The sequence below is a fragment of the Sminthopsis crassicaudata genome, chromosome 4 (genome assembly GCF_048593235.1).
Source record: "Sminthopsis crassicaudata isolate SCR6 chromosome 4, ASM4859323v1, whole genome shotgun sequence".
In the NCBI taxonomy this organism is placed as follows: domain Eukaryota; kingdom Metazoa; phylum Chordata; class Mammalia; order Dasyuromorphia; family Dasyuridae; genus Sminthopsis; species Sminthopsis crassicaudata.
The window spans coordinates 76,094,978-76,121,370 of record NC_133620.1 but is presented as its reverse complement, the minus strand read 5'-3'; the positions used below and the strand labels follow the sequence as shown (position 1 = coordinate 76,121,370).

Here is a 26,393-nt window from a genome sequence, read left to right as displayed (position 1 = left end):
CCTATGACCTAATATGTTATCTTGGTCATATTCTTCTAAGATGCTCATTGGTTATAGGATCATTGATTTACATTTGAAAGAAATCTTAAAGCATCTAGTTCAGCTCCATCATTTTATAGACAGAGAAACTGAGACCAAAAGAGGAGAAATTATTTGTTTGGTGTCACATATACAATAAATAGCAGACCCAGAAGCCAAATCCAGGTGCTCTAGCTCCAAAACCAGCACACTTTGAACTTTACCACATCATTGACTATTTCCATTTACCTTTGATAACTTAATGAAGTGCAAAGAAACAAGGTATTGGGGAAGAAAGACAAAAGGATTTCGATCAAAAGGAAAAGAGGATGTACATATTTACTCCTATTCCCTTCAGAATCAAATCTAGTACTTAGCACAATGCCTGGCACATAGGAGGTGCTTAATAAATGTTGAATATAAAAAGCTAGTTGGATGGAAAACTACTCAATGAGTTAGTCAATTAGGACATATGACATGGACACACATTTCAGATAAATTGAACTCAAAGTTGATTAGGAAGAAATGAAGCTAGGTTGCATTTGAGAAACTGAGCAAATCTTTGATTATCTCAAGTACTTTCCTGATGCAATTCCCCACTTTTTTATTAGCAGTATTTCCCTGATAAAATGTATATGGCTGTGAATTACTGATCACCACAATATGCCATATATCATTCATCTGTTTGATTATTCCCATGTATATTGACAGTGTTCTCATGTGAATTGCCTACTAAATAAGTGGAACTAACTGAGGAGATGCTATAGTACAATGAAAACAATAGGACCTGATTAAAAAAAAAAAAAAAAAAAAAGAGCATTTAGAATACCTTATCAACTATAAAACATTTCTTTTCTATTTCAACCCTGTTGTTCCATGAAACTGATAAGAAGCTTTAGTGGGCTTATGTATCCTACTATTGTGTCATATCATATTGTTAATAAAAGCATCTTCCAATAAAGTTATTTCTATTGGTACATATCAAGGTTTGTTGTATGATATTGACATATGCCTTGGAAGTACCTTATTAAAAATAGTTTTTGTGTTCAAATTTTTTTAATTAACAAAATAATAGATAAAGAGAAATTCTGGGTTTACTCTAACACTTAGTCAATTGTGAAACTATGAAAATAAGTTCTAGTGCGAAAAAATCATTCACAAAAGTCTGCTTATTCTCAACTGTAGAGGGCTAGAACTGAGCAGATGTACTTGGATAACTGAGTACTTGAGGCTAATTATCAATTGGACAATTCTCTATTACCACATGTTTGGAGGATGACCCTCCCCAACTATTCTGTGCTGGCTCAATAGGTGGATGTGGACAAAGAAGGGGAAGTGAGATCAGTGGGTGGAGTAGGAGGAGGAGATTGATTCATTCTCTTGGCCAAGGGGAGAGAGGAAGGAGGTGTGAGGATTGCTAGATCTAATCCCCTGACCACCACCGCAAAAGACCAAGAATAAAGACTTTTGCTTATCCTGACTCCTGTTGATTCTAAAAGATCCAGGGACTCAACACTCAACTCATATTTTCATCAAGGTTACCTGTGATATGCACCTAAACCATTCTCATAATGGTTTTATAAAAAGAAAAATGATACATCAAGTTGAAACTGTTGTAATTATACATGCTATCTTCCAATCTATACATCCTTCCTTCTGAAATGGTGTTGATCTTATCCTTTGTTCCAACTAGTTACTACACACAGACAGTTGATTATGAAAGTATTTTTATCAGTAATCAGACATTTGCTCTCTAATTTGTAATGATTAATTTCATTTTTCATGTGATATTTTTTAGTTATGACTTTCTGAGACTTCTTAATTTCTTCTTGAAAATGATCATGATACCCTTTGACCCAGCATTGCTGTTATTGGGATTATATCCCAAAGAAATACTAAAGAGTGGAAAGGAACCTGTATGTGCCAAAATGTTTGTGGCAGCTCTTTTTGTTGTAGCTAGAAACTGGAAGTTGAATGGATGTCCATCAATTGGAGAATGGTTGGGTAAATTGTGGTATATGAAGGTTATGGAATATTATTGCTCTGTAAGAAATGACTAGCAGGAGGAATACAGAGAGGCTTGGAGAGACTTAAATCAACTGTTGCTGAGTGAAATGAGCAGAACCAGAAGATCACTATACACTTCAATAACAATACTGTATGAGGATGTATTCTGATGGAAGTGGAAATCTTCAACATAAAGAAGATCCAACTCACTTCCAGTTGATCAATGATGGACAGAAATAACTATACCCAGAGAAGGAACACTGGGAAGCGAATGTAAATTGTTAGCACTACTGTCTATCTACCCAGGTTACTTATACCTTCGGAAGCTAATAATTAATGTGCAACAAGAAAATGGTATTTACACACATATATTGTATCTAGGTTATATTGTAACACATGTAAAATGTATGGGATTACCTGCCATCGGGGGGAGGGAGTGGAGGGAGGGAGGGGATAATTTGGAAAAATGAATAAAAAAATTAAAAAAAAGAAAATGATCATGATATATAAGCATACACAAATTCTGAGTAAGACAAGAAATTTTCCTTAATACATATATGTATGTATTTATGTGTGTATGACAAAATCATATTTATATATGATATAAATATAGTAGTAATTAATAATGATAATGATAACAACTAAAATTTTACACATCACTTTAAGATTTTCAAAGCATATCGCACAATTAGCTCATGTGCTCTCACAAAAATACTGTGAGAATGTGTTATTATTCCCATTTTATAGATAGGGAAGCTAGGTGATTTGCCTTGGTCACTTAATTACATAATGATCTGAGGCAAGTTTAAAACCAGGTCTTTTTAGCCAACAAGTTCAATATTCTGTCTATTCTCCCATCTAAATATACTCATCTTTACAACCCTACACAAACAGTTCAGACCTACTTCATAAGAAGAGAGAACTCCCAGTCAATAAACTTCCTCTACCAAGGCAGAATTGCAAATGGTCTACAACTTATAAAGTTAGAGAGTTGGCAAAGAATACAAAAACATAACATGATTTTTTTTTCTGGAGTCATGCAGCCATTCATGATAGGTCAGAATTGGAATTTGAATTAGCATCTTCTTGAGAGGTCAGATCTCTTTTCACCTCATTATTATTTTGTGCTCTCTCTCAACCATTTTTGTTCCCAGATTATTTTTTTCCTATGTACCTCAGTGACTATTCTCACAAAGAAGCCAGTAAATGTTGTCTGTTTGGAAAATTCTTTTTTCATATGATTTCTCTATCTTTTAATTCTTTTCATATTAAATAAATTGCAAATGTGTGCAAGGAATACCATTAAAAAAATGCTCAAGTTACCTTTACAATATTTCCTAATCAATTATTTTTGAATGGTGTATATTAGTGGAGTTAATTATCAACTACATTTCATCATTTTAGAATTTCTTCTTTTGAGGAAATCCCCTATATCAATGCTGATTGTTATCTGTTCCTTCAATTTATAGTCTTAATGTTTTCTGAGACTTTTCCTAAAGGTTATGTGACTTGCCCTGTATTACACTGCCAATAGGTGTTTAAAAAAAAAAAAAAACAGAGCTTCAATAAAGTTCTTCCTTATTCTGAGGTCAGGCCTCTATTGCCTTTCAGTTCCTGACAATAAGAATCCTAAAACCACAGAGCAGAAAAGGAACCAAGAGTTCATCACTCAACTAAAAAAATCATGCTTTGTCCACACCCTGTTCTCTACTGATCTCACCACTCTCTGCACTATATCCTCAAGAGAATGACTCTTTTCATTTCTCTTCCATTAAAAAACACTTATCAAAACACCATTTCAATTGTCTTTTATGGGAACTGGAAGTAATCAGTAATTATACAAAGTTCTTCAATTCCTGTTCAGGGCTAGAATCTTAATTTCTATTAAGACCACATTATCTGATAGGTATAAAGTGAAACATGATGTGGTCTTAATAGAAATTTTAAAAGATTCTAACGGGAGGCTAGAATTTAAAATTTAAATTTTTACATCTTTTTTCCCTGAGACAATTGGGGTTAAGTGACTTGCCCAGAGTCACACAACTAAGAAGTGTTAAGTGTTTGAGGTCATATTTGAACTCAGGTCCTCCTGACTTCAGGGCTGGTGCTCTATCCACAGCACCATCTGGCTTCCCCCTTTTTACACGTTAAAAGTTTTTTTAACATGTAATCAGGAAAAACAAATTAAAAAACAAAAACAAAAACACTTCATTATCACTTCTACTTCTTCCACCTCTAATGATCAAGTTGAGGTTCTCTGCTTCAGGTTTGTCAGTTTCCAAACACATTAATTACAAAGTATCTGGATAAGACAGAGTATCCCTCTAGTCTATTCAGCAAGCTCTTTTTGCAGCTGTATTACTTAAAACAATGTGTGCCTTTCCATTGCTCTATTCTGGTTTTAATTAAAATTTAATAAACTTTGAGTTATCCCTGTAAGTCTGTTTTTATTTCTTTTCACTAACATAACAAATTTGTTTTATCACTAATACTCTGACCATTATTATATCAAATCCTGAGGCCATGAATACCACTATTGCTGGTCTTCTTAAACATTGCCTCATGTGAGTTATTAGAGCTAGGATAATAAGATTATAGAGCAAGATTTGTATTGGTACCTTCATCAATCCATAATTAAAATGAAGATCCTCGAGATTTTCAGGATCCAAATCCTGTGTTCTCATTCCTATTTCTATGTGGCCTCTTACTGTTCTTGTTTATTTTTCAATATCATATCTTCTACTCGCTAAGGTATATAGTTATATATAAGTAGTTTTCTTTCTGTCCCTCAATTAATAAGTTTCAGCTTTCTGACTCCCACAGTTAGGATCAACATCTGCAAGCATTTTCCCCCTCGTCTATATTAACTGTGCTTCATCCTTGACAAAAAGTCCTTACTCTTGCATATCGGGTCACAGAGAAGAAATCTGTAACTATCTCTAATTAGCTGCACATAACCCAAATCATTTCTCATCCTCTAAAAGTTCCAATTATTAATTAGGAGCAGTAATGATTATCCCTATTCGTGTATCTGTCTACACACATGCATACAATGCATAAATATATATATATATGTACAATACATATATATGCATATATGTATTTTATTTTCATATGTTTATACATGATATATGTATGGGATCATTGTTCAAATTGGATAATGCTAGAAAGAATCTGATATAATTATAGCTAGCAAAAACACACATGCTTAAAGTAGATTAAATTTTGATAAGTATTTTACATGTGGTACTTTATGTGATAATATATTTTTCTCTTTTTTTTCTCTCTTCCTCACTGCTTAGACATGGGCTGATTTTAATTCATGTCTTTTCCTACACAAACTTCTGCCTTTATGTCTTTTAATTACTGCTTTTGAAAGTTGCTTTTAAAAAATTGAGGGGAACAAAGTGGTCATCTCTCTACAAAGAGGAAATCTCTTTGAGTTAGAATAAAAATAGCTGATTGGATAACTGAATAAACTTAACTATACCTATGAGAACTTTAAACAGCTTGAGAAATCACAGCTAATCTAACTTATTTCAGCACAAGTCACTCTAGCAGATAGTCAAAAAAAGTGGTGAAACAGACAATCGAAAATAGATCCTTTAAAGGGAATCTCAATTGCTCTCTGTACCAAGATAGTTCAGGAAAATAACAAAATTAGACCAATAGGTTAGTTTTATAAATCTACTTTTTCTTTATTTTTTTCCATTTTCTTTGTTTGTTCTTGATTATAAGAGATTGCTTATGGTTGATGAGGGGAGAAAAATACATTGGAAATTAAGGTGATATACAAACAAAATATATCAATGAAAATAAAACAACATAAATTAATAATGCAATTTACAGTAAAAGTAACTACAGCTGCAATGGGAGTTTTGCCCTCAATAACATCCTTTTCTGTGATCACAGAAAATCTGGGTGGTCTGGGGCTCCTCCAAATGATTTTCCATTACCTCATTTTTGTCAAACAATAGCCATGGATCAATTAGACATGAATCTTACACAACTCAGACATTTATTTTCCCAAAAGTTTTTTTTCTTCATTCTACTCACTGGCCTTCTTACCTCATTTCACACCTAAATGTCATGGCAAAAATCCTACAAAGTCTAGAATATTTCCACTGAGCAAAAACAATATCAGGTTTAAAAAAAAAAGATATTACATTTTATCCAGCTATGACTGAAAATCATATTTAATATCCCTCCAAATGCTAATTATATATTATGGTAAATTAAGACTTGAATAATTACTGAATATTTGTTATGTAGCATTACCAACTAATTTTGTCATTCCTGGAATAAAAAATACTAGTATTGAAAAACCAAAATGTTCATGACAGAAAAACAACTTAAGTTGAACCATATACAGTACAGTGAATGACAAGACTATACTTCAGGTTTTCCTAGGATCAAATTTGCTTTGCTACTTTTACTCTCAATATCTAACTATGCATAGAGTTTTTTAAAGTTATGGGAAACACCATAAATGGAAGTGATATGTAAGGCAAGGTCAATGTAGAAAATCTGGCACATTTATAAACTATAAATGAACTCAATGATCTGTTCAAGCGTTATAATTCTCCACTTTTATTATGTTATGCATAATCCACTTAGACTTCAAAGAGTTTCCAGTTTGTTTTTGTACAACTGCAATCTCATACCCATCAGCTGTTTTTTTTTTCTTTCTTTCTTTCTTTTAATGAATTTTTTTCACTTCTCTACTTTTATCTTTATTTTCTCATCAGTTCAAGTCCTAATGACTCATATGCAAACATTATACTATAATTATATTATAAAACTGAAGAAAGCCTTTAAGAAGACTAAAATTGTTTACAGGATCATTTTTAAATTCTGTAAACATTGTCATTCAAAATGGTTAATCCCCTGATTCTTTTGCCAGATAATAAAATAAGTCAAATTTACTCCAATGAAATAGTGATTCTTTATGCTGAATAATCCGTTATAGTTTATTTAGGGATAGGAACTGGATCTCTAATTTCATTTATATGTCAAATCCCTGATGAGAAAATTTCATTTATTAATGCAGGTCCGAAACTTTGAATCTTAGTTGGTTATAATATTAAGAGATTAAGTGACTTGTCCAGATCAGAGGGTCAGCATATGTCAGAGGTGGGATTTGAATTCTGTTTTTTCTGGCTTCAAGAATGATTTTCTATCCACTATAGCACACTACCTTTTGATTATATTTCATACTGTATTTGTTGTTCTCTTATTCCAATAAGTTTTATTTGCTTTATCACTTAAATATAAAAGTGATTCTTTAGAATCAGACTATCAAAATCCTAATGTATTTAGGGAGAACTGAAACAATCCATTTTGTCTTTCTTAACAATATCTTTTATGGTGATGTACAAAGTTGATCAACAAGCATTTCTTAAATAACTACCATGGATCAGGCATAGTATTATGCTAATAAAAATACAAAAGTATTTTTGCCCTCCAGGAGATTGCATTCTATCTATATGAACAAATATACATAAATAAGTATTTATGAAGTATATATAATAAAAATATAAAGTTTAAATGCATAATAAAATAAAATATACAAAGTTAGTACTGAATAGATACATATGTGCACACTAAATGTTTCAATTCAAATTGTATGGAATTTATATGCTACATAAAAAGTATTTTCCTACCCATCTGGTACCTTCTAATATATTTATGGAGATAACACAAATGCTGTGGAACCATAAAAAAGGGGGGGAGCAATAGATGATTGAATATCAGATAGTTTGGTACTTGAACGTTTTTACAAATAACAAGTGTTTCAGTGGAGTTGTGAAGGGAGTGGCCTTGACAGTCTTAAGTAATTTTGGAAAAATGTCATGTAGAAATTGAGCTAGATCTTGAAGGATGGATAGAGTTGAAAGAAGTAGAAAAGAGTAGAAGAGAACATTGAGGCAGGTGGTGATAGAACCCTGAGCCTGAAGTCAAGAAGACTTGAGTTCAAAACCATCCTCAGAGACTTTTAGTTGTACAACTGTGAAATAGAATTTACCAGTCAGAGTTGTGAGAACTAAATAAGATCATATTTGTAAAAAACTGTTTAGCATAGTATCTGGTACATAGCAGATTCTGTATAGATGTTTATTCTCTTTTTTTTCCCATATGGAAAGAATAATTACATTACCACAAAGGTTAAATGTGTGTCTCTGTGTTTGTATATGTGTATCTGGGATGGGGTGGGTGAGGGGAGTTAAATTCCTATCAGCAAGCAAAGAAAAGTGATTTCTCCAATCTTAAAGAAGATGCTCAATAGATAAGGGAAAGAGAAACTGTGTTTCTTTCTGAGCAGATCATCTTTACCTGGGGTACTTGCCTAGTTGTTACCCAACTATTAATGAAGTTTCTGTAATTCATTATTGAAAGCAAATTCAGTTCAGTCTGAAAGCCCCCATCTTTAAATATTGAAAGACCGTGATTCTAAAAATCAGTAACAATTCTGAATCAGTGTTTCCCTAATAATAATTTCAACAAAAACAGTTAATATTTATATAGTCCTTGAAACTTTGTATAATCTTTTACATAAATTATCTTATTTGAACATGATCAAATCCATACACTATCAAGAGTTAGCCTGACTTTGATAACACAGAAGGTTATGTTTCCTTCAGAACATGGGTCCAGACACTTAATAATCAGGTCCCCAAGATATTTGTTCATTGAACAGGTTCCAGGCTCCATCTGGATTTTAATTCTGCTCACCCACAGACAAGAGTGAAGCCATGGGAAAGAAAAGTTATCTCATTTAAAAAAAATATTACAATAGAGGGTAGAATCTTTGAGGTGCATAAAGAATAAATTTATCTTTTAAGCTGTTGATTTTAAAAATCACTGCTAAGGACTCTATATTTAGTAGACAAAGGATTTAGAGACTGGTGATCAATTGTGTTCAAAGAACCTTCATACTACCTCTGCATGTCATGGTATCAGGGACTTCTTTGAGAATGAAGGACAAATAACAGCCTCTGTGAGTAAAATTGGGTTGGAATTGGTCAATTGGAAGACTCCTTCTGTAATGTTCTTTTTCTCTAAATTACAATCGTTCTCTTGGAGCTGATTTCTTGGGGAGCTTCTGGAGGCAGCCTTAGTTTCAGTTCAGTTCAATAATCCCATATCCAGCTAAGAGCTAAAGTCCTTTACTGTCTCTTTCCAAATTTCACTTCACTTGGTGCTCAGCTAGTTTTCTGGAGGCCTTCCTCTCTCCTTTATTCCTAGAGAGCTCTTATCCGAATGTCTCCAGCCTTTCATCTTCCCAATGTCTCCAGACAGCACAGAAGTTGAAGTGGGAATGACTCAGATTCCTCTTCCCAGAGAGTGGGCTTGTGGGAACTCCTTAAAAGTATGCTCTCTTAAAGGTGTGAATCTCATGTAATTCTAGTAAATACATTACTGAACTCGAGAATTGTTAAGTACCATGCTAAATTAGATTATTATATCCATTCCAATGACTTAGCACCTTGTAAGAATCCTAATATCCTTTCTTCCTTCTTTCTTCCTTCCTTCTTTCCCTCTCTTCCTCCTTTCCTTTCCTCCTTCCATCCTCCCCTCCTTCTGTCCTTCCCTTCTTCTGTCCTCCCCTCCTTCTGTCCTTCTTCCCTTCCTCCATCTTTCATTCTTTCTTTTCCTTCCTCCCTTCCTTCCTTCCTCCCCACCCCTTTCCTCCTTCCTGCCCCCTTGCTTCCCTTCTCTCTCTGTCTCTCTGCCATTTGTTAAAAGCAAGCAGCACGGAATTGTTGTTGCTATTTGTCCTTTAATCTCAAAGAGGACCTTGAAATCAAGAAGGTGATGCCATCTGAGTTCAGTGGCAAGATATAAATCAGGAGGACAAGAGATAGTCCTATATGGAATGGGAGACCTTGGCCTTTTTATACTAAGGTCTTCAACAGCACTGACAGAAACTTCAGTGATTAAGGCTAGGGAGCAATTGAAACAAGGCATCTTCTCTTTGACAGTATCCAAAAAAAAAATTACAGAAAGGAAGGAAGGAAGAAGGAAGGAAGGAAGGAAGGAAGGAAGGAAGGAAGGAAGGAAGGAAGGAAGGAAGGAAGGAAGGAAGGAAGGAAGGAAGGAAGGAAGGAAGGAAGAAGGAAGGAAGGAAGGAAGGAAGGAAGAAGGAAGGAAGGAAGGAAGAAGGAAGGAAGGAAGAAGGAAGAAGGAAGGAAGGAAGGAAGGAAGAAGGAAGGAAGGAAGGAAGAAGGAAGGAAGGAAGGAAGGAAGGAAGGAAGAAGGAAGGAAGGAAGGAAGGAAGGAAGGAAGGAAGGAAGGAAGGAAGGAAGGAAGGAAGGAAGGAAGGAAGGAAGGAAGGAAGGAAGGAAGGAAGGAAGGAAGGAAGGAAGGAAGGAAGGAAGGAAGGAAGAAGTCTGAAAGGGGAAGACCTTCAGGGTTTCTGGCCAAAGCAGAAATGACTGCTATTTACATTCAACCTGAGTCATTCAGGACTCAAACAATGACCAAATGGGGTTTAATCAAATTGCTATTGGTGGCCAATTACAATCAGATTGGTACTAGATTTAAGGACTGTCCTAAAGAAAGAAATCTAGCCAGTAAAACCCAAGATATTTTGGAAAGGTTCAGAGGGCGCAAAAGAAAAAAAATGCTTTAAAGAGCATCTGTAGGTAAGGAGTATGACACTTTATGTGGACAGAGGAAGAGAGGGAGGGAGGGAGGGAGGGAGGGAGAAGAAGGAAGAGAGTAAGGGAGGGAGGAAAGGAAGGGAGGATATATAAAGGAAAGGAGGAAGTGAGGAAGGGGAGGAGGAAAGAAGGGAGGAAGAAAAGAGAGAGGGAAGGACAGGAGGGAGGGCAGGAGTTGAACAGAAAGCCCAATAGTTCCTTCATTTGTTAGGGCTTTTCTTTCCCTTTCAATTTGATTATATGTATACCCATTGCACACCTTGAAATGGAAGGAGGCAAGGGAAAGTAGGGATAGCCTCCTTTTTGTCCTTGTGTTCATATTACCTTAACAAATGTTGAGATTAATTTACTACAACCAACTCTATTACTTTTAGGCAGGTTATCATCTCTAGCTTAAACTCTAATAATTGCTAAATTTTACCATTTTTACCTTCACAGCATTTCTTGTCCCATGGCCCCTTCTTTACCCTTAGACAATCATATTACCTTTCTTAAGGACCTTATCACCTCTCACCCAAACTATTACAAGAACTTTCTAGTTGATCCTTAGTTTTCTCCCCATTCAAGCTATCTTTCACTCAATTACCACAAGTTCTGTATTTCTCAAAAGCCTAACTTTGACTATATATCACCCCGACTTCTTCTCTCTCTCTCTCTCTCTCTCTCTCTCTCTCTCTCTCTCTCTCTCTCTCTCTCTCTCTCTCACACACACACACACACACACACACACACACACACACAATCATCCAGTTATATATTGTCCTATATGTACATAGTTTGTTTGTATATTTGCCTCCTCACAATTTAATATGTGATTTCTTTTAGATTTAGGACTATGATTTTTGCCATTCTTTATTATTCTAGCACTGAGCTTGGTGCCTGACATTTAGTAATCACTTAAGTCATAAATATGAAATGCCATGGCTATAGGCTTAGATGACTGTGTGCTAGGAAATGAAGAGGACAACCAGGAAAGGAAAATGAGTTTTATTAACCATTTATGGGCTTGGTTATGAGCCATTGCTTTCAAATATAAATAAAACTTAATAGTACACTATATTGAGTATTTTGTTAGCCAGAGCATTTAAATTTGTATGGCAGCTGAGAGACCTTTCAGACACAAACTAAAATCTGTTATTCTCAGAAAAGACTCTGGTTGAACATAGAAGGCAAAAAGATCAGTGACTACTATAAAAAAACCTCTAAAAAAGTTTTTTATTTAAGTTCAGAGTTTTTTGATTTAATATATAATATTTATATCTAGGATATGGTTTCAAGTCGGACCCATTTAAATATATATATATATGTACATACATATACATAGCTATACCTATATTAATAGACATATAGACATGTAAATCTATATCTAACGGGATTTGTCATACCATTTCACTTTTCTTAGCATGGAAACATTTTGAAAGTACTATAATTTAGAATGTTTATTTTACATATTTTAATTAAATTGCTAGATTAAGAAAAGTGAAATTTTGTGACAAATCTTATCAGATATGGATTTACCCAGGAAACTTCTCCATGATTATCACAATCCATTTCTTCATGGTAAATTCAATTCAGTATTTCAAAGTGTGGGTTTCACATTTTCAAAACACTCATTTCAAAATAATAGGAATACTAAATGAAAACATTTTAAAATGCAAAATGGGAATATAAAGATTTTAAAAGGCAGACTTACCAGGTAGAGCCAGAAAGACCAGCAACATATGTGGCACAATCTAAGATTCCTGATTCATATAGTGCCTTCATCACACCCGAAAATCCCACCATGGCACGGAACCCACCACCGGAACCCAATACAGCAATCACTGGCACCTAAGGAAAATTAAATGGCCAAAGCCCAAATAAGTTAAAAGTCATAAAATATGCCATGCATTTGAAAATAAAAAAAAAAGAATTGTTCTTGGTGTCTGTTGCTTAACTTGTTTTATAAATTCCACACATTCTAGAAAAAAAAAAGAACAGCTGTCTTATTTCTTTAACAATCTACTCCTACCAAAATAAAATTATCCAAAAGGAAAGCAATTAATTTGACATTAGGAAAAAAATATTAAGGTCTTATAAAAATTGTCTTGTTCAATTTAGTCAAATATTTAATAAAATTCTTCTTTTTCTGTTGATCGTATCATCCACCAATTACTCAGGCCTCATTCTTGATTCTTTCTTCCTTATTACTTCCCATACTCAATAAACTGCCAGGTACTACTGATTTAACTGAAATATTTTCTGCATCCACCTCCTCTGTTCTATTGTCACTGCCACCACCACCACCTTAATGTAGGCAACTCATATTTTCTTGCCTACACTATTGGAACAGTCTCTTCACCAATCTCTAGCTTCTTTGAAGATGAGAATTATATGATGCTTTTTTAGTTTTCAACACACATTCATATCACTGATCTCATCTCATAGCTACAACTATAAAACTTGCCTGGCCATTATTACTTCCTTTTGTAAAGACAGTAAACCTGAAGTTGAGAGGATTTGAGAACTGTCTAAAGGCCTTTGGTCAACAGATATAAAAGCAAGAAATATAATCTGAATTACCTATTTATAGTGTAATTTCATTACCACATTACCCCAACTCTAAATCTAAAGAATGAAAGATTTTATGATTATAACATATTATTATGTAATATAATATATTATAACATAAGATCCTATAGATCTATACTATTTAATATTAATTGTTCTTCAGTGAGAAAACCATATACACAAGATTCTATAAGGTGTCAATGTGAAACTTGACTCTTAATACAGCTTGAAATTATACAATTCTATAGCTGAGTCTTTTTTAAAGTTTTTTGATTCCTTTTTTCCAGCCTCCTCATTTTACAGATAAATAAACATGCCTCAGAATTTATTAGAATTGCCCAAAGGCAAACAAATAAGTAGTGAAGAGCCATGATGACCTATCTACAAAGGCCAGGGTTCTTTTCAGTGTATTTTGTCTCCCCAATCAGACAAATTGGAGATGGAATGATTACAAGTCAGATCTCAATTCAGCACAGAACCACAGATTATACTGATTTTTTGCTTTGTTATCTGATTTTGACCCTTTGTTGGTGTGAAAGACTTCTCTGAATATTTCAGAGACATTGGGCATGACTAATAAAAGTATTTTCTTAACTTATTTTTTTTTTCATTTGGTTCTGTCCTGTTAAATACCAACATTTTCATAAAAGATACCTTTATTACTTTTTTTTATTTTTTTTTGTTTTGTTAATGGTCTTTATATAGAAGGATAGCATGATGCATTTGTAATCAAAAAGCCCTATTTTCATATCTGGTTGCTGAAATGCCTTAGCTACATTTACTGTTCTCCCTTCTTCCATTTATTCCATTCTTTAGTTTAATTCTTAGGCTTTTCACCACCTTGATATATATTTATATTGTACACCTCATAATTAAACATTTCATTTGATGTCATTTTATGCCTTTATTATTACCACTTTCTCTCATTGGCTTTCTCTCTGTAACGAAACCATGAGCTATTATCAAGGTGTCAAACACATAATCTATGATTTATCACCAGACCCTGAATGCAACTGAACCAGATTAAAATATAATTGGGAAATATTTAGCAAAATAAGTAAAAGCAACAAAAAAAAAAAAGATGATTTTAAATTTTAAAACTAAGTCAACACATGGTTACAGGAATCCTTATGAATGGATTAGTGAACTCCATTTCTATTTGTTTGCTACCATTAATGGTCAACAATTGGCCATGAAGTCAGAAAAACTCAACCAGTGTTACCACTGGCTCTGACTTCAGAGGAAAAAGGTTCAAATCCTACCTATAATATTTACTATTTAGATAATATTGAGCGAATTGATTCTCTTCCTTGAGCTTCAAGAAACTCAAACATGTTAGAGAATAGCTATGATCTATGTTGATAGAGAGACCTCCCATGATGACAAAAAAACCATACATCACTGACACATTCTTAAGTTATTGTTATTATTACTAGTAATAATATTAATGAGGCAATTTCAAAAAAGAAAGAAAAAACCTAGAAGCACAGATATCAATGTAGCAAAGCAAAATGGGAGAAAAAGAAAATTAAAGCCTCTAAAACATTAAATTTCACTTTCTTGTTTTTATCCAATCAATTAACAAGTTGATGATCTGTTATTCTAAACACAAGGTTCTAAGTGAAAGGAATAATTTAGGTCTGAGCTTGTTCTGATCTTGTTTGTCCTTCTTATTGTGTGGGGGGACACAGAGAGACCCAGAGCTATTAACTCCCAATGTGAAATTTTTCATCAACTTTGCAAATAGTGTTTCAGGTCAGTCCCTGTAGACTTGTGATAGAGAGAGTCATATGCATCCAGAGCAGGTATTGTGGGAACTGAATGTGCATCAAAACATGATATTTTCACCCTTGTTGTTGTTGCTATTATTGTTTGCTTGCTTCTTTGTTGTTTCTCATTTTTTTCTTTTGGTCTTATTTTTCTTGCAGTTATATGTTTGGAGGAATGGCACATGTTTATCATGTATTGAATTGTTTGCTGTCTGGAGGAGGAGAATAGGGGGAAAGGAAGAAGAAAAATTTGGAACATGGAGTTTTTGTAGGGGGAGATCCTGAAAACTATCTTTGAATGTATTTGAAAATGGAAAGCTATTAAATAAATAAATAAAATTTTAAAATGAAAAAGAAACTGCAGATGGGATATGTGCACTAAAAAAGTGGTTTGCTTTTTTAATTTCATGAGATAATGAATTTAGAGCTGGAAGTAATCCCAAATACTATGTAATTCAATTCCCTCACTTCGCAGATAAGGAAACTGAGGCCAGGAAAGTGACCATTCCAAAATCATACAGGTTATAAGTTTCAGAGGAGAGATTTTAACTTCTTTCCCCTGCCTCCAGAACCAATACTAAACACCAATCAAGTCTTTCAGATTGTGTGGCCAACCATTTATCTAATATATCGCACTAAATAGCTTGTGGTTTAGTTGAAAAGAAAAAGTGAAAAGAGTGAACAATGGAACAAAACATTCTATATTTCAATGCTTCATTGTGGGGGACACCATATAAATAAACAATGAAGTAATTTAAAAAAAAAACCTAAGAACACCACTGAAGAATGGAATAAATGAGAGTATGATACATTTAAGGTGGTGGAAATAACACAAACTGTTTAATTTGCTTAGCATAAAATCACAGAAGTAATCTTAACCATTTAATTCAACTGAAAAATGTTTTTCATCTAACTAGAGATACCATTTATTGCTTTTAGATTCTCCCTTTGGTCTCTCCTAATCAACTGCCTGCATTTTACCATGAAACACTCAGAATTTCATACAATGTTAGAGGTGAAAAAGGTGAAAAAGTTACTGGCTCCCTTCAGTAAGCAAAGCAATTCATCCTTCTTGAGACATCTAACTATATTCTGAGGAATCAAAAATCAGGGAAAGATTTTAGCTACTATTAGAAAGTTCTTCCATACGGGGGACATCTTTGCCTCCCCAAATTTTTCCTCCAAAATTTCACCATCCAAACTGCCCACACTTTCCTGAAGCTCAGAGGTTGGAAAATAGGAAAGAGGGCCAGTATAAAAGGATAATGGACTATCCTTAGGAGTAAAATCTTTTAAGGAATCCAAGCCTCTTATCTACTCCAGAGAAATATAAAAGATGTTTCAGTACAGGAGTCCCTGCAGATCTCTCCAACTTCTAAGGTACAGGAATTTTTGTTGTTGTCATTTTAATATCATCAGAATAATTTTTGTTTGTTTTAAACTTAAATACAAAATAGGAAAAGGAAAAAAGATAACTGCCATTTGTACAGCAGAATATAAGGATTTAAAATATAAAACAATAAATTTTCATTTCATTTCTATATGTAGATAGATATACACACATATATATGTATGTGTGTAGACATATATATGCAGATATATACATATATGTGCTGCATGCAAATACACACATATATTATACATCTGTATCTATCATGATATATATATGTATATATACACACACATGTACATTCATATGCACCTATGTAAGACTATATTATATTTTTTGTCCTCTATTTCTCTGAAGGTAGATAACATCTCCCTGCATAAGTCCAAGCAGGGATTCTTGTTACATCTGAGTCATCTGACTTTTTAGATGCCAAGTATGAAGAAATTCATAATTATATGCTAAAGTCATTTTAAACAAGAAGTTACCAAATTATCTGGGAGGAGTATATGGCATTGTATAGTGCTTGGATTGTTATCTCTCCTCTTTTCCCAACCCCCAACCACATTTAAGGGTGCCTTTCATGCTATTTTCCCTTAACATATTTTTTCCGAATTTCCTAGTTATAAAAATTCCTAGTTACAGCTTTGATCTCAAAGCTTTCTCCACAGTATCAAAAATATCTCCAAATACTGCCATATTTTGTACCAGATGATCAAAAAGGTTATTCAGCTTGATTCTCCATAATATATATATATATTATCTATAATGTATTGTTTTCATTTTTAATAAATATTGTGAATATCAATAATACTTTTTTATATTTACCATTTTATCTAACTTTTATAAGCCTAAAGAGAGCTGTCATTTTCAAGAGCTCATTTTACCCAGAACTCTAATTAATAGGGTAAAAATTATGTTAATTAATATATTTTGTTCAATTCTACAAACATTTTAAAAGTATTTACAGGGTGCAGAACACTCAGCTGAGTGGCAGGTGTAATATGGTTGTTGTTAGGACTATTTAGATAATAATAAGCAAAACACTTTGCAAACCTTAAAACACTATGTTATATATCATAATCACCTTGCCTTTTAGCCTTTTATCATCCTAAGTAGCTTCCTGTAAAGTCCAATATGTCCAAGTTATTGGGGAATCTTAATTTAAATAAGTTATGAAATAATTGAGAAAAATTATAAAACTCCTTTATCTCCCAAAACTCCTCTGATGTAAAATAAAACATAAAAGATAAGATGTTGGCAGCCAAATGATATTCTTCTGTGAATGAATCATTCCCAGTGATGTAATCAGGATTTCAAGAAAATACGAAAATTGTAATTTGGCTCAATTTTCTCAACTGGGGTAGTCTTGGATATTCTGGGAGAACTGTTACATAAATGAGTAACTACAAAATTTAGCTGTTAGTTCTGTGCCTAAATCTAGATAACTAAAGCAAATGTATATTGCTGAGCACATCTTGGTCCTATTGAGACAAATTAGCACTGCTAGACTATAATCTAAATACCTTACTTATTTCCATTACCTGGATAGCTAATTACTAAAAAGAACTTTTATTTACCTTGGATTCCTGTACAATATATTTGAATTAAAACAATACTTGAACTTCAAAGAAATACAACAAGCATGGCCATTTACTTCTTTGTAAAGTAAAATAAAAGTACCGTGGTGTGTTTTTGTAGGTTTTACTTATTGGACAACTATATTCAATTTTCACTAGAAAGGGTAATAAAGATATTTTTAAAAAGTGGATAACATAATTTTGGGTTCACATCCTGGAAAGATGTCAAAAAAATAAATAATCATAATTTTGTATTGAAGTGAATTGAGAGGCAATCTAGTTTAACTCTAATTTTCATAATAATCATTTCTGTTGTTCATTCCTTTCAATCATGTCTGACTCTTCATGACCTCATTTGGGGATTCTTGGCAAAACTACTGAAAAGGTTTGCAATTTCCTTCTCCAGTTAATTTGCATATGAGGAAATTGAGGATTACAGGGTTAAGTGTCTGTCCCAACTTCACATAACTAGAATGTATCTGAGCCCAGATTTGAACTCAAGAAGATCATTGTTCCTCCAGACCCAGTGCTCTTTCCACTGTAACATTCAGCTACCCTTAAAATATCTATGGGGCATCAAATTCAAGATTTCCAAATGGAAATTTGAGATGTGTCAAAAGGTTTAGAGAGAGGTTAAAGCTGGAGATGATCATTGACAACTAAAAAGGTTAATGATCACAAAGAAAAATCGCCGGGGGGGGGGGGGGAGAGAGAGAGAGAGAGAGAGACAGAGGAACAAATAGAAACTTGTCAAGATTACTCTCTGTCATAACATTCTTTTTTAACAATCAAAAAAAAGTACACATGGATCAGACTGATTATATAATTTGCAACCAGAAGTGGAGAAACTCTATACTGTCAGTTACAAAAAAGACCTGCCATTTCATATTATGAACTTCTTATGGCAAAATTCAGACTTAAATTGAAAAAATAGAAAAATCAAAACACATATAGGTATTACCTAAATAACATCACTTATGAATATGAAGTAGAGGTAATGAATAAATTTAAAGGATTAGTTCTGGTAGAGTACCTAAAGAACTATGGGTATAGGTTCATGATATTGTACACATGGCAGCAACAAAAAACATCCCCCCCCAAAAAAAAAAAGAAGAGCAAAACATCAATAGCTTAGAAAAGAAGGAAATTAAAAAGGAAAGGAGAAAGGGAAAGACATATCCAAATGAATAGAGAATTACAGAGAATAGCAAAGAAAGATCAGATTTTCTTAAATGAGTACCATAAAAGAAAAAGAAAAAGAAAATAATAGATTGAATGAAACTTTTTACACATAGCTATAAACAGCAGAACATTTCATGCAAAAAAAATGGACATGATAAAATGGTAAGGACTTAACACAAGAAGAAGAGATGGCAAGATTACACAGAAGAACTATTCAAGAAGACTTTTATATCACCAGTAACCTCAATGATGTGATGGCTAATCTAGAATCTCACATCCTGGGGAATGAAGTCAAAGGAGCCTTAGAAAGCATTGCCAACAGTAATGATAGTAGAGGTGATAGTGGAGCTCAGCTATTTAAAATCATAAAAGATAATGCTGTTAAAGATGCTGCACTCGGGGCGGAGCCAAGATGGCGGGAAAGATACACACGAATTTGTAAGCTCCCTTCTTCCTTCATTACCAATTATTTAAATCAGCACCAAAAATAACGCTGGACTGATAGAAACCACAAGGATTAGAAGCACAACATACAAGCTGAAGAGAATCTGGAGTTTCCACAGAAAAGGTCATTTCCAAGGGGAGGAAGAAAAAAGGCCAGCACAGATGGTTAGGTGCTAGCACACTGTGCCATTCAGGCTGGGGAGAACTCTGGGAACCAGAGAAGCCACTGAGATAGAGGAATCTGGCACAAGCTGATAGCTTTTCTCTGCTTATAAAACAGCAGTTCAGAAGAGAAATCAAGCCACTTTAAAATATCCATTTTAAAATCTAAAGCCAGATCCTAGAACCACCCCAATCTGGAAGTGACCTAATAGATCTCAGCATAGCTGTGCAGCCTCTTTCTGCTATCCAGGGTTTCACCTTGGGGTAGTAAAGAGCCTGAGGCAACATCTAATCCACATAGTGCCAGGCTTAGCCTGAGGTTGTGGAACTCTAGCAGCCGGGGAATTCCCAGAGAAGTGGAACCTTTGAAATAGGGACCTCGGTTTCTGGGCAGACACTTCCAGTTTGAGCACAGGGGCTTTTCAAGTCAGCTGCTGATATCTACGCTCCACGGGACGCATTGGCTGGGCTTTGTGTTGCTTTTACTGTTCAGTCTTAAAACTCAGGTAAGTCGCTAGGACACACAGTGGGGTCCTTCTCTGGGCAACCCTCACAACGCAGCCGTACTAATCACCTCTGAGGCACTTCCATGGAGGAGGAGGGATACTCTTTCCCAGAGCTCTCTCTTAGCTCAGGCACAGGAGCCACTGCATCCATCTGGTCTGGGAGGAAGCTGGTAAATAAATAAATAGACTTCTTACCCCAAGGGCAGGCCCCAACAGATTTTTAACAATGAATAAAAAGCTGAAGAGAACCATTGATTCCTTCTACACGGAGAAAGAGTGGGTATCCAACCCCGAAGAAGTTAACAGCAGAGAGTCAGCAGATAACAGCCTAAAGGGGAATGATACCTCCCTCCCATCACATAACTCTCTCCAAGAAAAGACTATTAAAAAGTTAAAAGAGTTTGAAGAAAAATGGGGAAAGGAAAGAGAAGCTATGATAAAGAATAACAACATTCTGAAATTTGAGTTGGAAAAAAAAAGAATTCACAGGAGATGCAGGGAAACAAAATTTGTGAATTAGAAAAGGTTAAAAAATCACAGGAAAGTAGGATTTCTGAATTGGAAAAGATAAAAAAGTCTCAAGAAAATAGGATTTCTGAATTGGAGAAAGAAAATAATTCTCTAAAAAAAATAGGGAAATGGAAAAAAATTCAATAGAGCAAAATAATTCATTTAAAAACTCAATTGGGCAAATATTAAAAGAAATAAAAAATGTGAATTAAGAAAATAACTCATTAAAAATCAGGATGGAGAAAATAGAAATGAATGATTCATTGAGAACTCAAGAATCAGTCAAACAAAACAAAACAAAACAAAATGAAAAGCTGGAGAATAATGTCAAATACTTACTGCAAAAATCTATAGACCTGGAAAATAGATCTAGGAGAAATAATCTGAGGATCATTGGACTTCCTGAAAACTATAATCAAAAAAAGAGCCTAGATTTTATTTTACAAGAAATCATCAAAGAGAACTGTCCAGAGATAATAGAAACAGAAGGGAAAATAGGCGTTGAAAGAATTCATAGAACACCTTCTGAAAAACACCCTAAAAAAAGAACTCCATGGAACATTGTGGCTAAGCTGTAGAACTACAAAACAAAGGAAAAAATATTGCAAGCAGCTAAAAAAAACAATTCAAATATCAAGGGTCACTCAAGATCTGGCTGTCTTCACATTAAAGGATAGAAGGGCTGGAACCAAGAATAAACTACCCAGCTAAGCTTAGCATTTTCTTCCATGGAAGAATATAGTCATTTAATAAAACAGAGGAATTCCATTTGTGTCTAAGAAAAAAACCAGACTTAAACAAAAAATTTGATCTACATCCACAAGACTGAAGAGAAACAGAAAAAGGTAAACAGAACTCTTGAGAACTGTATCTCTGTTGTGGATATATAGAAAGTCTACATGGATAATTTGATTTTACTGATATAAAAAAGGAGGAGTAGGAAAGAGAAGGGGGTAGTATCAGAAAAAGGGGAAGGAGTGATAAAAAGAGGGAAACTACATCCCAGGAAGAGGCATAGAAAATATACCACATCTGAGGGAATTTAGAGAGGGGGAAAAACATTGTGTGAATCTTACTCTCATTAGAGTAGGCTCAAAGAGTAAATAATTGACATTTGTTTTTCAGAGAATTCTCTCTCACCTCATTAAAAGGAGGGAGAAAAAAAGGGAAAAGGAAAAGGAGAATAAGGGAAGTGACTTGGAGGGAGAGGGGAGGGATACTAAAAAGGGAGAGCTGTGCATCACAAGTGGGATCTGTAAATTAAATATTGGGGAAGGAGTTCAGGAGGGTCAAGGGAAAAAAGCATAATCTGGGGATAATATGATGGCAGGAAATACAGAATTAGTAATTTTAACTGTAAATGTGAATGGGATGAACTCTCCCATCAAACGGAGACGGATAGCAGACTGGATCAAAAGTCAGAACCCTACAATATGTTATTTACAGGAAACACACCTAAAGCAGGGAGATACATACAGAGTAAAGGTAAAAGGTTGGAGCAGAATCTATTATGCTTCAGGTAAAGCCAAAAAAGCAGGGGTAGCCATCCTTATCTCAGATCAAGCAAAAGCAGAAATTGATCTAATTAAAAGAGATAAGGAAGGAAACTATATCCTGCTAAAAGGTAGCATAAACAATGAAGCCATATCAATACTAAACATATATGCACCAAGTGGTATAGCATCTAACTTTCTAAAGGAAAAGTTAAGAGAGTTGCAAGAAGAAATAGACAGTAAAACTATAATAGTGGGAGATATCAAACTTGCACTCTCAGATTTAGACAAATCAAACCACAAAACAAATAAGAAACAAATTTAAAAAGTAATTAGAACATTAGAAAAACTACGTATGATAGACCTTTGGAGAAAATTGAATGGCAATAGAAAGGAATATGCTTTCTTCTCAGCAATTCATGGAACCTATACAAAAATTGACCATATATTAGGACATAAAGATCTCAAAATTAAATGCAGGAAGGCAGAAATAATAAATGCCGTCTTCTTGGATCACAATGCAATAAAAAACTACATTCAATAAGAAGTTAGGGGGTAAATAGACCAAAAAAAGTAATTGGAAACTGAATAATCTCATCTTAAAGAATGACTGGGTGAAACAGCAAATTATAGAAACAATTAATAATTTCACCCAAGATAATGACAATGATGAGACATCATACCAAAATCTGTGGGATGCAGCTAAAGCAGTAATAAGGGGAAATTTTTTATCTTTAGAGGCTTATTTGAACAAAATAGAGAAAGAGAAGATTAATGATTTGGGCCTGCAACTTAAAAAGCTAGAAAAATACCAAATTAAAAACCCCCAACCAAAAATCAAACTTGAAATACTAAAATTAAAAGGACAAATCAATAATATTGAAAGTAAAAAAAAAAAACTATTGAATTAATAAATAAAATCAAGAGTTGGTTTTATGAAAAAGCCAATAAAATAGATAAACCTTTGATAAATCTGATCAGAAAAAGGAAAGAGGAAAATCAAATTGTTAGTCTTACGAATGAAAAGGGGGATCTTTCCACCAATGAAGAGGAAATTAGAGAAATAATGAGTTACTTTGCACAACTTTATGCCAATAAATTTGATAACTTAAGTGAAATGGATGACTTCCTCCAAAAATATATGCTTCCTAGATTAACAGAGGAGGAAATAAATTGCTTAAATAGTCCCATTTCAGAAAAAGAAATAGAACAAGCTATTAATCAACTCCCCAGGAAAAAATCCCCAAGACCAGATGGCTTTACATGTAAATTCTACCAAACATTTAAAGAACAATTAGACTCAATGTTATATAAACTGTTTGAAATAATAGGGGATGAAGGAGTCTACCAAACTCCTTTTATGACACAGACATGGTACTGATACCTAAACCAGGTAAATCGAAACCTGAAAAAGAAAACTATAGACCAATTTCCCTAATGAATCTTAAATAAGATATCAGCAAAAAGACTTCAGAAAATCATCCCCAGGATAATACACTATGACCAAGTAGGATTTATACCAGGAATGCAGGGCTGGTTTAATATTAGGAAAACTATTAGTATAATTGACCATATTAATAATCAAATTAATAAAAACCATATGATAATCTCAATAGATGCAGAAAAAGCATTTGATAAAGTCCAACATCCATTCCTACTAAAAATGCTTGAAAGTATAGGAATAAATGGACTATTCCTTAGAATAATCAGGAGCATATATTTACGACCATCAGTAAGCATAATATGCAATTGAGATAAACTGAAACTTTTCCCAGTAAGATCAAGAGTGAAACAAGGTTGCCCACTATCACCATTACTATTCAATATTGTATTAGAAATGTTAGCCTCAGCAATAAGAGTCGAGAAAGAGATTAAAGGAATAAGAGTAGGTAAGGAAGAAATCAAACTGTCACTCTTTGCAGATGATATGATGGTATACTTAGAAAACTCCAGAGATTCTAATAAAAAGTTATTAGAAATAATTCACAACTTTAGCAAAGTTGCTGGATACAAAATAAATCCACATAAATCCTCAGCATTTTTATACATCACCAACAAAATGCAACAGCAAGAGATACAAAGAGAAATTCCATCCCAAACAAATGTTGAGAGTATAAAATATTTGGGAATCCATCTATCAAAGAAAAGTCAGGAATTATATGAACAAAATTATGAAACACTTGCCACAAAAATAAAGTCAGATTTAAATAATTGGAAAGACATTCAGTGCTCTTGGATAGGCCGAGCCAATATAATAAAGATGACAATACTCCCCAAACTAATCTATGTATTTAGTGCTATACCAATCAGACTCCCAAGAAACTATTTTAATGACCTAGAAAAAATAACAACAAAATTCATATGGAAGAATAAAAGATCGAGAATTGCAAGGGAACTAATGAAAAAAAAAAAAAAAGTCAGATGAAGGTAGTCTAGGTATACCTGATCTAAAGCTATATTATATAGCAGCAGTCACCAAAACCATTTGGTATTGGCTAAGAAATAGACCAGTCGATCAATGGAACAGATTAGGTACAAAAGACAAAAAAGGGTACATCTATAGCAATCTAGTGTTTGACAAACTCAAAGATACCAACATTTGGGATAAAAATTCATTATTTGAAAAAAAAACTTTTGGGAAAACTAGAAATTAGTATGGCAGAAATTAAATATGGATCCACACTTAACACCATATACCAAGATAAGATCAAAATGGGTCCATGATTTAGGCATAAAGAATGAGATCATAAATAGATTAGAGGAACAGAGAATAGTTTACCTCTCAGACCTGTGGAGGAGGAAGAAATTTATGACCAGAAGAAAACTAGAGATCATTATAGATCACAAAATAGAAGATTTTGATTACATTAAACTAAAAAGTTTCTGTACAAACAATACTATGCAAACAAGATTAGAAGGGAAGTAACAAATTAGGAAAATATTTTCAAAGTTAAAGGTTCTGATAAAGGTCTCATTTCCAAAATATATAGAGAACTGACCCTAATTTATAAGAAATCAAACCATTCTCCAATTGATAAATGGTCAAAGGATATGAACAGACAATTCTCAGATGATGAAATTGAAATTATATCCACTCATATGAAAAAGCGTTCCAAATCACTACTGATAAGAGAAATGCAAATTAAGACAACTCTGAGATACCACTACACACCTGTCAGATTGGCTAAGATGACAGGAACAAATAATAATGAATGTTGGAGGGGATGCGGGAAAACTGGGACACTAATACATTGTTGGTGGAGCTGTGAAAGAATCCAGCCATTCTGGAGAGCAATTTGGAACTATGCCCAAAAAGTTATCAAACTGTGCATCTCCTTTGATCCAGCATTGCTGCTATTGAGCTTATATCCCAAAGAAATACTAAAGAGGGGAAAGGGAGCTGTATGTGCCAAAATGTTTGTGGCAGCTTTTTTCATAGTGGCTAGAAAACTGGAAGATGAATGGATGTCCATCAATTGGAGAATGGTTGGGTAAATTATGGTATATGAAGGTTATGGAATATTATTGCTCTGTAAGAAATGACCAACAGGATGAATACAGAGAGACTTGGAGAGACTTACATGAATTGATGCTGAGTGAAATGAACAGAACCAGAAGATCGCTGTACACTTCAGCAACAATGCTGTATGAAGATGTATTCTGATGGAAGTGGATATCTTCAACATAAAGAAAATCCAACTCACTTCTAGTTGATCAATGATGGACAGAAACAACTACACCCAAAGAAGGAACACTGGGAAGTGAATGTAAATTGTTAGCACTACTGTCTATCTACCCAGGTTACTTATACCTTCGGAATCTAATACTTAACTGCAACAAGAAAATTGGATTTATACACATATATTGTATCTAGGTTATACTGTAACACATTTATAATGTATGCGATTGCCTGTCATCTAAGGGAGGGAGTAGAGGGAAGGAGTGGAAAATTTGGAAAAATGAATACAAGGGATAATGTTATAAAAAAATTACTCATTCATATATACTGTCAAAAAATTTTATAATTATAAAATTAAAAAAAATAATAAAAAATAAAGATGCTGCACTTAATGTATCAATGATGTGGAAAGTTCACAGTGGCAACAGTGGAAAATATCAGTT

General features: G+C 33.8%; 1 protein-coding gene across 1 annotated transcript in view; it reads right to left on the bottom strand.

The window, feature by feature from the left end:
• Positions 1–26,393, bottom strand: part of PLA2G4A (phospholipase A2 group IVA) — a gene marked incomplete in the record, with an annotated part of 228,972 nt that overhangs the window by 45,742 nt on the left and 156,837 nt on the right. The window contains 1 exon segment of the mRNA XM_074308608.1: positions 12,382–12,518. Coding sequence (XP_074164709.1) covers positions 12,382–12,518 — 137 coding nt within the window.